Source organism: Emydura macquarii, unplaced genomic scaffold (genome assembly GCF_026122565.2).
Source record: "Emydura macquarii macquarii isolate MOO-44397 ecotype Brisbane River unplaced genomic scaffold, CSIRO-AGI_Emac_v2 contig_3671, whole genome shotgun sequence".
NCBI lineage: Eukaryota > Metazoa > Chordata > Testudines > Chelidae > Emydura > Emydura macquarii.
The window spans coordinates 9,566,394-9,580,518 of record NW_027133808.1 but is presented as its reverse complement, the minus strand read 5'-3'; the positions used below and the strand labels follow the sequence as shown (position 1 = coordinate 9,580,518).

The 14,125-nt window shown below is 41.0% G+C and overlaps 1 protein-coding gene across 1 annotated transcript in view; it reads left to right on the top strand.

Annotated features, from left to right (window-relative positions):
* DNAJC3 (DnaJ heat shock protein family (Hsp40) member C3) overlaps positions 1-14,125 on the top strand; it is a 68,708-nt gene that overhangs the window by 14,927 nt on the left and 39,656 nt on the right. The window contains exons 3-4 of the mRNA XM_067536800.1: positions 877-1,001; positions 1,841-1,915. Of these exons, the coding sequence (XP_067392901.1) occupies positions 877-1,001; positions 1,841-1,915 (200 nt within the window). The remainder of the gene's footprint in view (positions 1-876; positions 1,002-1,840; positions 1,916-14,125) is intronic.

Genomic DNA, 14,125 nt, shown 5'->3' with positions numbered 1-14,125 from the left:
TTAATACATTAAAAAGTGTAGTATCCTTTAGAAGTAGAAGGTACAGGTCACTAGGAGTAGGCTGTGGTCCCATCACTATTATCCTCCATCTCAGAGATAGGGGCATTATATTATTTTCCTGTATCCTTTCAGAGAAATGTGTCCAGAAATTCCTCAGGTAGGTTTCCAAAGCTGGTATGTCAATAGCATGGGGGGGCTCCAACTAGAGTATACATATGCTGAACAGTGTTGGCAAAGAGAGCATAGGAATGGAGCTGCAGAGTCATGTAGTTCCACCAGCAGACATCACCTTGACAGTAGGCTAATATCTCTATCTTCCATTGGGATAGAAATAAGGGTTCAGTGCATATATTAAAGTTAAATGAAATATGAAGTTGCTACTACTATATGTAAATAATAAAGCACTTATGAATCAGTGAAAACACTGGGCTACCTAAAATAAAGTTGGTCATTATTGGAATGATGTATATCTGGCTTCCTTATTTATGTGTATCCAGTATGAGAAGCAGGGACTAGGGTAAACCGTGAAATAACTAAATATGCATCCAAAAGTAGACCTGCAATTTGAGATAAAAAGGCTTAGCATATTTCAGCTTGACTCCACTACAGAGCTGAAATATCCTTGCACATTTATTTTCAATACTCTTACATATTAGCAGTGTTACTATGTTTACATCCTCTCTGTTTTCATTGTTAATGTAAGCAAATTGCATGAGATGTAAAATATTACTGTGCGCAAATGTTGTTTTTGCTAATTGTTAAGTATAATTGTCAAATTACTTAAAATCAGGTAATGCTGATACTGTTATTATGGCAGCTTAGCTGTTTCCAAATTACATTGAGGTGGTGTTCTGATTATTATTTCTTCACTTGCAGAAGGGGACTCTGATAACTACATTGCCTATTACAGAAGAGCCACAGTGTATTTGGCCATGGGCAAATCTAAAGCTGCAATTCGTGATTTAAGTAAAGTGGTTGAACTAAAGCAGGATTTCACATCAGTAAGTAAGGTTTTCTCAGGATTCCTTCAGGGTAAAAGAAAATGGTGTTCCTTTTTGTTTTCCTGTTTGTTTCAAAGGTGAGTCTTTTTTTAGCTGGTGGTATAATAAGAGAGAATTTAATAGCCCATATTTCAAGAAGTTTAAAATTAAATACCACAAGATACTAATGCATGTACTATATTGAACACTCTGATCTTGAACACACATGAAGAGATCTGTGTAAGGTACTCAGTGTCACAGCTAAATACAAGATGGAACAGATTGTTATGTAGCTGAATCTGTTCCACCTTGTATTTAGCTGTGACATTTAGCTCCTTCCAAATAATCTGCACTGACTTTTACAGTGGGTTTCTATTAACCTGAAAATTTAATGAGGACTCTATAGCAGAAGCATTAACAATAAGGATTTCCTTATCCTTTTGCTGCAATCTACTGAAAGGCTGTGAATTAAGAAAATCAAAACAGTGTAGGAGTGTTGACTAGCTATCTTACAAGTTAAACAGTTGTTTTGCTTTATATAGTTCTCTGATGGAGTTACTTAGGTAGCAATTGGAGCTACACCTACATTTGCAATTGTTGGTAATCACTGACCCAAAACCATGATGTAAAAGGCCGTAATCATTTTTATCAAAGATGCTCTTGTAAGAACACTGTAAAGAAAAGGGAGGGATGGAGAAAGCAGATACCTTCATATCTGCTTTTGGTTCAGTTTGTTACATGTGGACAGGGACTGTAATTTTCCATTTTATTAAATTTAGGGAAATTGGGATTTAATTGATTTCTTTTGACTACAAATAAGAACTGAGTAAAGTACAAAACTGGTTGCTGTTCCTTTTCAGGCTAGATTACAGAGAGGACATTTACTTCTTAAACAAGGAAAATTTGATGAAGCGGAAGACGACTTCAAAAATGTGGTAAGTAGGAAGCATAAAAAGCTACATGGTTGTCTCTAAATTCAGATTATGAGCTAAGAGTGTTTTCTGATAACTTAAATCCATTATCGACCACATACATATGTGACTGATTTGCAGACTGCATTTTTTAAAGATGTGCAGCAGAGCTGAGCTATTTTGAATAAACAAACAATGGATAAAGTAGTAACAGAGTAACTGTGGATTAACCATAACACCTTTTAGTGAAGCACACAATATTTTAATTTTTATTTTATAAAGAAACAGTTCAGTTGCAAATTGCAACTGCATATATAAGTAGCTTTTAGACAATATACTGACAATAAGGCTGCATTTGTATGATTAAGTAGATTTTATTCTGTCCCATTTTCTGTCACTTCAGTTATTTGACATAAGAACAATTGTGTAGTGTAGCATTTTGAAAAATACCATTTTCATGTTTAGATTGGCTTACCACTTAATCATTCCTGCTTGACATCCACACCGGGGAAAATGTGTGCCTTCAGAGAGGAAGGATACTACAGACTAGTGTGCTAGCCTGGGACGTGGGTTCAGTTCCTTGTGCTACCACAGACTTCCTGTGTGACTTTGGCCAAGTTACTCAGTGTTTCTGTGCCTCAGTTCTCCAGCTATAAAATGACCTCGTTACCTCACAAGGGTATTGTGAGATGGTCAGATACTACAGAAATGGGGGCCGTAGAAGTACTGCAGAGGGGTTTTTCCTTAAAACATGTTCCTTTTATTTTCATTTTGTCAAGTAAAAGGTATTTAAAATCCTTAAGCACACATTAAAAAAGTAAACACCTTAATTTCAAAGGTAAATGAACTTCTACTCTGATAGAATGTACTAGCCTCTTCCTTATCACACCAGGCAGGCTAGGTCCAGACCACTGGGCAAAATTCCAAAAGGTATGGGAATAGGCTGTGTTTGCTTTTCTCTTGTGCAGAGAGTTGTAATGCAGAGTTGTAATGTTCAAGGACTTAATGCTTTAAGGGATAGGCAATTTTTTAATAAACCAAAATAAAGAACCCCTACAGGTGAGGAGTAACTATATACCATGGCTCCAGCCCTGCTCATGGAATGAGTGGAAGTAGAGATTTGATGTTTAAAGGATACCCTTCCTTATTCTTAAGACAAAGATGCTTAAGACCAAAAAACATGGTGGTCCTACTTCACAATCCTTTAGTGGTACGGAAGAGAGGGGAGAGACTGGTTTTGCTCTGGTTCTCTGAGTGTCTTGTCATTGTAATGGATTTTAATACTATCAGTGAGTACTGTTTTTGTGGGTCTATGTCTGAGTCTGAAATTAGTTTCTCCAGACACGTCTGCTAGCATCACATTTGGAAACTTTGTCTATATTTATTTATTTATTCATTCATTCTAAGTGGACATAGCTGTTCTAAGTCAGCAGAACAGTTTTTATTCGCAGACAGGCTTCAGGGCTTTTTAGAAGAACAATAGAACACAAAGCTTAACTTTACATTATCCAGGATTTGGAAAGTAAAGTTGTGTGTGGCTTAGACCTATGGAGTATCATATTAATAAAATGAGATGACCAGCAATTACTGCTGATGTGATAGTGGACCATTATGCTGGAAAAGTACAGTACCATCAAGCCTGTTACAATCTAGTTATGAATATCTGTAGAAACCCATTTCAGTTTACTAAAACATCACGTGGAATATGACCATCAAATAATAATTCTGAAAATATCCACACTTTCAAATATGTGGGAAGCATCAGACCCTTGTGGTCTCTACAAGGTAGTCGTACTTGTTCCTATTTCTTTAGTTCTATAAACCACATAACAGAATTGCTTATGTGTATATAATAATTTTTACTGTTTCCTGAATTTTCTCTATTAAAAGCACAAACTTCAGTTAAATAGTATAGTAGGTCCCTGGTTTTTTTTAACTAAACAAGCTGATGATTGTATAGGATAATTTAGAAGTGTTGCTTGAGTGAATTTTAAGCTGTTCTTAACTGATGTTCCTTGTGTGTGCACCTGCATGTGGAGGAGGAGGAGGCTGGGGAAAGGGGGGGAATTACCTAGTTCTCTGAAGCTAGGGGGCTTAGAACAAACTAGTGGTTCTGCCAAACATTCTGTGTCTAAATTATTTAATTTTATTCTGTAAACATATATATAAACTAAACTTCTCACAAGATGAGGGAACATGCTCTTGTTAATACTATACATTTTTTCAGTTGGTTGGTTTGTTCAGAAGTTGGTATGGAATGTACTTAGATTGGATAATTTTTCTGAATGACTTCAAGACTTGTTTATGGTAATTCCATGGGGAATACCTGTTGCATTCATTATTAGAGGGCTGTGAACCATAGTGTTAAACCAGCTGTTGGGAAGCAGAAGAGTAACAAGCTGGACTTTAATACTGATATCTGAAGGTGTTCTCATGTACGTGGATTGGTGCAGGCCAAGGCAACACAAAGGAAGACTTAGGATAATGTTTAAAAAAGCATTTAAGTGACTTAGGACCCTAAGCTGTTTGTGTTGGAAAATTTTACCACTGGTCTCATTCATCCTTTTCTCTCTCCTCTTCCTCCCCCCATCGTCCTACTGTTTCTTCCTTGGAATCGACCATTGGCTCACCTTCTAAAGGAAGACCTTCCACCTTCCTTTAAACATCATAGGGAAGACCCAGATCCCTCAGTCAGGATGTCCTTTACAAGGGCACAGTAGTCACAGCACTGGTTGCTCTGTGTCAGGAGTCATATATTATATGAAGGGTACCTTTTGACTTTCAGAAACAATTGCTTTGGCTTCTTTGCCTCCTTCAGAAGCTGTTCTGATGGCAGGAAAAGTTTGTCCTTAGGCAAACAATTGTATTTTACCAGCAGGAGTGTTGTATGGACGAATAGGATTTTGAAACCTTGGTGTGCCTTTCCCACTCCTCTTCTCATGTAGGAATTTCACTAATAAATCACAATGTTTTAATAAGCAAAGCTTTCTGATATGAATTCACAGCATTCCCTTTTAGAAGCAATTTTCCTGGTCTGGAAGTATTAAAACTTCCATGTGGATCCAAAATTAATTATAAAAAGCTTCATATTATCTACCTCATCTATTTTAAAAAAAAAAAAAAAAAAAATCAGGGTTCAGAAAAACTGGGAAACATCCCAGTCAAACCGAAAACCTTGTCATATGTTTTTACATATTGACTTTAAACAGATGAAACTTTTAAATTGTCATCAATAATCAGCATAAGTATCCATTCTGTTTGGAGCAGTATTATCGGGTAACAACTGTGTTCTCATTTCTCCTTCTCATTTTCTTTCTTCTTGCACAAAATACCTTTTTAAAAAAAAGTAAATAAACTATCGACAGCATTTGAAATGCATCAGAAACAAGTATCTTTGGTGGGGGAAAAGTATTTCCTATTCCCATCCTCTTTTCTTTGGCAGGTGTTTAGTTTGGGTTTGGACTTTTGTTATTCTGCCCCTGGTAGCCCTGTGTCGGTGCTGGGATCTCAGAGCCTTATTCCAGGGTAATTCCTGGGTTGTGAAGCTGGGGCAATTTATATGGGACTCTAAAAAGAGATTTTAAGCTTCTGACTGGAAACATATAGCCCAGTCCACCCACACACACACAGCACAACGCAAAGCACTCATACAGCACAACCATAGAAACCCTACCCAAATATACACGCAGCACAATCCAGTTCAAATACAGGCATACCACAACACAAAACATACACACAACCCAATACAAAGTACCCATACAGCATGATACAAAGCAACACACAGTGCAACCACACACAGCACAACCCAAAACACACTGTATAATCCAAACATGCACCACCACCTGCATGCACAGCACAACACAAATACACAAACTCAGCCTTGCATCTCTGTCCCACAATACCTGCTCCGCCAGGTCTGAGCTGCCTTCCTGGGGTGCCCAGAGACTCCCCGCTTTACTCACAGCAACCAGGTGAGTCACAGCTGCTCATTGGGGATGGTGACTTCGCACGCTGGGACCTGCTGCCGAGAAGATCCTCCTCTCCCCTGGGGCTCACTTGCTGCCTGTAGATGGGAGATGGTCACAGCCATGCTGCCTCCCAGCGTTATCAGCAGCCAAGTGCCATGCTGCAGTGCCCCACTGTTCTGGCGCCCCTCCAGGCGGTAACCAGACTTTTGGTGTCTGGTCAGTGTTTCTGACTAGACACTGTTAGGTGCCCTTTTTAACTGGACATCTGGCAACCCTAGACTTCCTAGTTAACTCTAGAGAACTCTTGTTCAGTGGAATGGCTATTCTGTCTCTGTGTACAGCTCTAAGGGGTTGAACAGTCAGCAGGGTTCCTCAGTGGCTTCATATCTAATGCTGCTATTCTTGTTAGTAGCCACACAGTGAAAGTCACCAGGAAGAGACTTGGAAGTCTTGGGAGACAGGGAGTGTCAGCGCCTTCTTCTGGGCCATAAACCGGCACAGCACTTAGTCAAGTCTCTGATTAATTGTATTGAAATAAATGGGAATATTGATACGCTTAAGTGCTTTGCAGGATCAGTGCCTCTCTGAAAAAGGGAGACTTCATCAAGTCACCTTGGTACCTTTCTCCGTGCATCTTTCAGACTCCATGAAAGAGTACCCCCTGGCACTAATGTGAAGAAAGTCTTTCCAAAAGCAGATGGGTGACAAGTGACAAATCTATCAAGTTTGCTGCCTCAGAGTCATGCAAAAACCGAGACACTCTAGGAGGCTTTTGGAAGAGAGCTTAGTCCAGCCTACTGCAAAGGGCCTTGCTGACAGACTTGTTTAAACTGCTTCCCGTTGTGGACATTTCACTGTTAAGCACTAACTAGTATATGTGCACTGCAATGAATATGTTGTGAATAGAGATGTTCTGTTTGTCTTAGAGATGAGTTTGTGTTTTTTGAGTTGGGAGGAATTACAGATATTTAAAAGCCATAAACTGAAAATTCTTCTTATAGTCCCACTAGGTGTCAGCAAAGACTGACTAATTTTGAGCATTGTGTGCTTAGAAATTATTTTTATATTTTCCTAAGCTAGCACAGGCTTCAGTTATACATTTATTACAGTATTTATCTATGTTCATCCAGTGTGTGTGTGTGTAGGAGAAGGAAGCCATCCTCTGCTAGTCAAGTACAAACTCTAACACCATTATTTAAGTCAGGATTAGAGCAGGGACACCCAAAGTGCTATCTTCTGTCTTCCAGTCTTTGATGTGCAACCCATGTTGATATCAGACTTGGTCCCTAAATTATTTTCTTAGTAATAATAATGTTAGCAGCAGATAAAGAGGGCAATCTAATATACAGCTTTTTGGGGAGTACTAAAGAGAGGAGAGGATGGCAATCTAACATTATTGTAAATATCATAGATGAGAAATGGGAGAGGGAATTTAGTAAAGTTGTGTTTATCACTCTGCCAGTGCAGGACTTTCCCTTATGGTATATTCTAATGTTTCCTCTCTAATGTTCAGTAACTCAAACAATGGGGTTTCTTCCACTTTCCTTGAGACTGTTCCACAGCCTAACAGATCTCCCTGTTAGAAGAGTTTTCCTCCCATTTCACTGATATTCATCCTGAATTTTTGTTTGCTCAGTTTCATTCCATCACTCCTTGGACCTGTCATAAACTGTTCCCTTCTCTCTGCTTAGTAGCCAGTTGCTGCCTCTGCTAGACGTGCTGCAGGTCTGTCCCTGTGCAATTGTACAGTACACAGGCCCTTCCAACCCTGACTGTGACTGTGCTTTTTAACATTCACGATTTCATTGTAAACCACACAACTCAATCTAGTCCATCCAACTACTCTTTAGAGACTTAAACATCTCTGTAATTATAACTCTTCCAAAATGGATCCTAGATCGCAACACCCTTAGATATGAGAGCTCCTCCCTCATCTCAACCATTCTCTCTAGGTACTACCAATACTTTCTTCTCTGTAGCTAGGTAGACAGGCTACAATATTACCTGTTCCACACAGAGGAATTGACCTGTACATTCAGTAAGCTGCTTTAATTGTGTAATTTCAAAAATGTGAAAAGCAGTTGCAATGCTTAGAGAGAGATATGTACAAGTGGGATTATAGTCTGGCCAGGTGCAGAAGCATAGTAAAGCTTGTTAGTGAAACCTGAATTTTGGATTTTTTTTACTTCTAAATATTTTGTGCTCTGAGATTTTGTGTATCTAATACTTAGGCTTGTTTTTTTATAATTTTGACAGCTAATGTAGATGTTTAAAAAAACTTCTTTTTTCAATTGATTTTTAAATTTTTGAAGTTATGGGAGATTTGGGGAGGGGGACAGGTAATGGGAGTGTCAGACAATAATTTAATGATGATAGGTGTTGAGATTCAAGAAGTGTAAAGCTTTATAACTATTAAAATACAACTTCTCAATATCATGTCAAAATATACAAATTGAACATCCTTAAATCAAACTGAGTTCTCAAGCAGATTTCTCTTGCTTTGCCTATCAGTACATATTTATTATTACTGATGGAAATATTTTTTTCATCAGTTTGTGTGGTGGAATTGATTTTTTTATCAACATTTACCAATAAAAATCGAATCCTTCCAAGCCTAATAATGTTACATGCACAAACCTATGTTAAAAACTTTACTAAGGTTGCAAAGTCAAGCATGCAAAAGTTAGGAAATGCCAGAATTAAGGTGGCCTGTGCAACCTTTAATTTGGCCTGTTGTGCATATATATTATGATACTACCTTTAATAACATGATCACATGCTATTTTGTATGAAATCCCTACTTCATTCAGTGCACATGATTAGACCATGAGAATTAAATGAGCAGCCATTTAATAGTTTTTGTCCTCATTGTTCAGTGTTTGGCCCCTGGCATTATATACTTCATATTGTTCAAACCCTCTTCTGAATACACAATTAGTTTACTCATGGACCTGTTTATGGTGCTTATCAGTATAGTATCAGAGTGCTTCACAGATACTGGATTTATATTCACAAAACCTTCATGTAGTTAAGCACAGCTCCTGTTGACTTCAGCTGCAGCTGAACTCAGTACTATTTCTGCACATCAGGCCTCAGGATCCAAAATCATCCCAGAAAATGAGGAACACACAATTAGGGACTAACTGTGAAAAGTCTGGGTTATGTGACTTAACTAGCATCACACACAAACTCTGACACAGTCAGGGATAGGATCCAGTTCTGCAGGACATCATTCACCTGCCTTAACCCTGAGACTGTCTTTTCTCTTCTTGCAATCCCTGCCTCATTCAATTATATACCTTCCAATTTAAGGCAATCTTAATTCTGGCATTTTCTAACTTTTGAGTGCTTGACTGCAACTTTTATAATCTTTTTATCATGGGTTTTTTTGGATGTAATTTCCTAGCTCCTTTTTTTTTTTAAAGCAATCAGAAACTCCATCCTGTGGTTTCATACTGACTTTTAGATCCACCACAGACCTCTGCTGCTTGAGCTAATGGAGTAAGTGATAGTAGCATGTTGTTATCCTCTGTGTAACAGGATAGGAGGGGGATGGGACACTTTGTCAGTGGGTTTCACAAATATTTGCTGAAGACACAGGAATGGTGAGACTCAGGAATCTTGGGTTACATTTGAGGCTCTGGAGTGTCTGCCTAGTTTTCTACCCCATCCACTCTGACCTGTTGATGTCCCAGTACTGTCTCTTTCTCACATAGCTAGTCCCAGTCTCCTCTCCTCAGGCTTCTTGTCCCTGGCTCTTTATGCAGCAAATCCTAGTCTCACTCCCTCAGACTCCCTGTCCCAGTCTCCCCTCTCCTGGCTTCTCGTCTAATCTCTTTGTCACTCACCCTGGCCTCAAGTGATGCCCCTTCCTGCCATGCCTGCTTTCCCTGTCCCTGTGAGCCCCCAGTCCCAATCTCTCTTGCTGGATTCCTCATCCAATCTCTCTTGCCCCCACACTCCTCTCCTCGACCCACTCTTTGCTCACCTAGTCCCAGTCGTCGTGTCCCCCATCCCCCACTCTGGTTCCTCATCAGATGTGTCTCTCTCCCACCTTCCCCTCCCTAACTAACTCTCATCCCAGTCTTCTTTCTCAGCCAATACTAGCCTCCTCTGCTCCTTATCTGATCTTATTCCCCCCACAGTCTCCCACCCCACCACCACCACCACCTACTGACTCCCAGTTGGTTTCGCACGTCTGAAGCTTCTTGTCCCACTGCCACATATCCCTCCGCCCTGGCAGGTCTTGTCCCCTCTGCTTTCAGATCAGATGGCTTCCTTTCCATGCTACCTGGATCCAGTGGGGGGGGGGTGTGGCGGGGGGGTGGTGTCTGAGAACATAGGAGAAGTGATCTCCCCACTTTCAGTTCAGGTGCCTGGACCTGGTATAGTCAACAGTAGTTCACAACTGCAGTTGCTTCAGACATTGGCTGTGCAGGGAAATTCCTGCTTAGCCTGTGTCTGAAGCATGCTCAGTGTGGATGGAATTTTCAGGGACTTTGTTAAAATCGAAGAATCTAAAATCTACTGAGCATGTGCAAGCTGTAATTTGACTTCTCTCCCCTCACCCCACTCGAGGCTATTCACTTGAGCAGATTTCCTTGACACACAGGCTGTCCCTGGCCAAATTTCAAGTCCTTGCTCCATAGCACAGGGGTGCTAGAACTCTTAAAAGAAAACATTGCTAGAATTTTTCTACATGAGCAAATAATGTATTTTTCCCTAACCCGGTCTTGGAAAGGGCTGAACTGTTTCGACTGAAATTTTCTAAAGAAATCAACCTGAGGCAAATGCCCAGCATGGAAAATCTCAGCCCAAATGGTTAAAGTTGAACAGAAGTATAAGGAACTGAAAGCAGGGTGTTATAATGGGAAGCGTTGGGCAACCTTAAGAGGTAGTGCTGGTAACATATCCTACAATTTCCAGCTTCGACTACTGTAAAGGAGTTTTGGAGTTGGGAGAATTTTTTTTATAGCATCATTACCACTATAGTGCTGTAAGATGGGATAGCTTTGCTAAATAACACAACCTTGACCCAAAATCATAAGGAACAAGTGGGTACTACATAGTGCAATAAATTGTTGAGTTAGAAGAGTGACACATGATAACTTTAGGTTAACTAAGTGAGCCCAGTGCATAAAGTGCAAATGGTTCTCATGTAGATTATTTCTAAAATCATTCTAGTTCATTTGTTCTGCTTGATTTATCTCATTGCTAATATAATAATTAAGCTGTAATAAGGGATATTTTGATTACCTACATTAAGGAGGTAATAGAATCATGAAAATGTAGGGCTGGATGGGACCTTGAGAGGTCATCAAGTCCAGCCCCCTGCACTGAGGCAGGACCAAGTCAACCTAAACCATTCCTGACAGGATTTTGTCCAGCCTGTTCTTAAACACCTCCAATGATAGTGTGAGACAGAGGCCTAGTGGTAGTTCACTACTCTGTCAGCACCTCTTCTCAGGCTTCACATACTCTTTACACCTAAAGGACTTGTCATGGTACGTACCCAAATGATGGCATGTAATATATCGCTGGAAAACTAATAATGAATTAATCTTTAATATTGCGTGATGTATGTGTGGGGTGTGTACAAAGAGTTAGGGTATGTACTAGAGCAGAGGTCTTCAATCTGTGGGGCATGCCATCTAGGAGGTGTGGAGAACATGCAGGAGGGGCACAGCCAGGCCTGGGCCCATGCCCTATGGGGCATGGGGAGGGAGCACACCCAGCAACGCTCTGCCCTGCTCTGTGCTCCAGGCCTGGTTGCAGCTTTGGTACTTGGCCTCAGGCCCCCCTCACCCCGGCTGCAGAATCCGGCCCTTGCCTTGGTGCCATCCCCCCTCCCGCCAGGTGGCCGCAGAGCCCACTCCCCTCCCCCCACCCTTAGAACCTGACTGCAGCACCTGGCGCCCCCCCCTCCTCCCCCGGTCTCGGCACCCAGCCCCCGCCTTGGCACCTGATACCTGGCCACTGGAAGTTGCCATGGCCCCTGGTCACTGCGGTCCCAGGGACAGCCTTGGCCCCCAGACCCAACCAGAGCCCCCCTGACTGTGGCCCAGCCACAGCCTGATTGTGGCCCTTTTCCCAGCCCTGAAAGGAGCCCGGGGGGGAGGCGGACAGGAGCAAGGTGTGGGGTAGGGGGTCAGAATTTTGAGGACCACTGTACTAACGTTATGTTCTTAAAATGGCACATGCATAAAATTTGGCACATGCATAAGCCCAGTCTTCCCTAGACATAGGAATGTCTTTCTTCTTGTCTGACCAGCCTGGTCATTAGGCAGAGAGACTGAAGGTACATTTACTTGCAAGGTAAACAAAGCCATCAGGAGAGCACAGTGGGGGAAAATGGCCAATTAAAATCTCCATGGAGGATGGGGACTGCACTCCCAGGAAGCCTTACTGCTTCCAAAAGCAGAGTTGGTGACCATTGGGAAGACATAAGGAGAGAGAAAATACCATTTTGGCATCCTTCACCCCAAGAGACAAAGGAAGCGAGCGCTATGAGATCTGTGAAGAGTCCTTGCCAGAGAGTCTGGTCAACCAAGGTGGAAAAGAGAGTTGGTGAGAAACACTTCTTTGAACAAGACAATCTAATTGGTTAGGTTTTAGTTTTGGAAGTATATTTGTACTTTTGTTTGCATGTAAACCTTTCTATCGTTATTCCTTACACCTGGTATCACTTAATCCTATGTCCTTTTGTTTTGTTTTACTTTTACTGATTGGGTACACTGATTAAAGGGGTGGGTGTGTGAACCCCAGTTAAGCTAACCGTTTGCAGTTCATTGATGTTGTAAGGAGACGTCTCTGGGGAATGTGGAAATTGGGGTTCCTTGTTTGTTACAGGCAAGGCAAGGCAAGGTATGGACTGGCAGAGTTCTGAAATGTTGCTGGCAAAGCAGATAAGCTGGCATGTCAGGAAGTTGTCATGCAGTTTAGCAGTAGTAGCCTCAGCAAGTGAGAGTTTTGAGAGGGGCGATGCAGTAACGCTGAACCCCAGCAGATTGGCACAGATGGGGATTCCCCAAGCTACCTTGGAAGCCTATTCCAGAGCTTAATTACCTGTACAGTTAGAAAGCTTTTCCTAATATTTAACCTTGATATTTCCGAATATCTAACCTCCCTTGTTGCAGGCTAAGCCCTTTACATGTCTTACCTTCAGTAGACATGGAGAACAAGTGATCCCTGTCCTCTCTATAACCGCCCTTAACCATCTTCAAGCATGTTATCAGTCCCCGGTTTCCTTTTCCCAAGAGTAAACATGCCCACTTTTTTAACCTTTCTTTATAGGCCAGGTTTTCAAAAATTTTGATAATTTTTATTGCTCTCCTCTGGACTGTCTCAATTTTCTCCTTGTCTTTCCTGAAATGTGGCATCCAGAACTGAACACAGTACTATAACTGAGGCATCACCAGTGCTGAGTAGAACGGGACAGTTAACTTTCCATGTCTCACATAGAACAGTCTTATGCTCCTGTGAATACACCCCAGAATATTAGCCTTTTTTGCAGCTGCATCACATTGCTGACTTGTATTCAATTTTAATAACCCACAGATCCTTTTCAGAAGTACTGCCACCTGGCCAGTTATTTCTTATTTTATGGCTGTGCACTTGATTTTTTTTTTCCTTCCTAAGTGAAATACTTTGCACTTGTCTAAATTGACTTTCATCTTGTTGATTTTAGACCACTTCTCTAATTTGTCAAGGTGGTTTTGAATTCAAAACCTGTCCTCTAAAATGGTTGCAACTCCTCCCAGCTGGGAGTCATCTGCATATTTTATAAGCATACTCCTCACTCGGTTATCCAAGTCATTAATGAAAACACTGACTAGTACTGGCCCCAGGACCGATCCTTGTGGGACCCCACTAGATATGTCAGTGAACCATTGATAACTACTTGAGTGTTTGCTTTTTTTCAATCAGTTGTACACACATTTTACACTAATTCTATCAAGAGCACATTTCCCTAGTTTGCTTATGAGAATATCAAGTGGGACTGTGTTAACAGCCTTAGTTAAATCAAGATAGATTGTGTCTACAACTCTACCCCTAACCACTAGGCTAGTAACCCTGTCAATGGAGGAAACTAGGTTGGTTTTGCACGATTATTTGTTATCCTCTTGGTGCTTACTGATTGTACATGGAAAGATACTGGAACAAAATTATTAAACAAAGTTAGGCTGACTGGTCTTAATTCCCCAGATCCCCCTTGTTCCTCTTTTTAATGTTAGGTGCTATGTTTGCCTTTCTTTAGTCCTTTGGG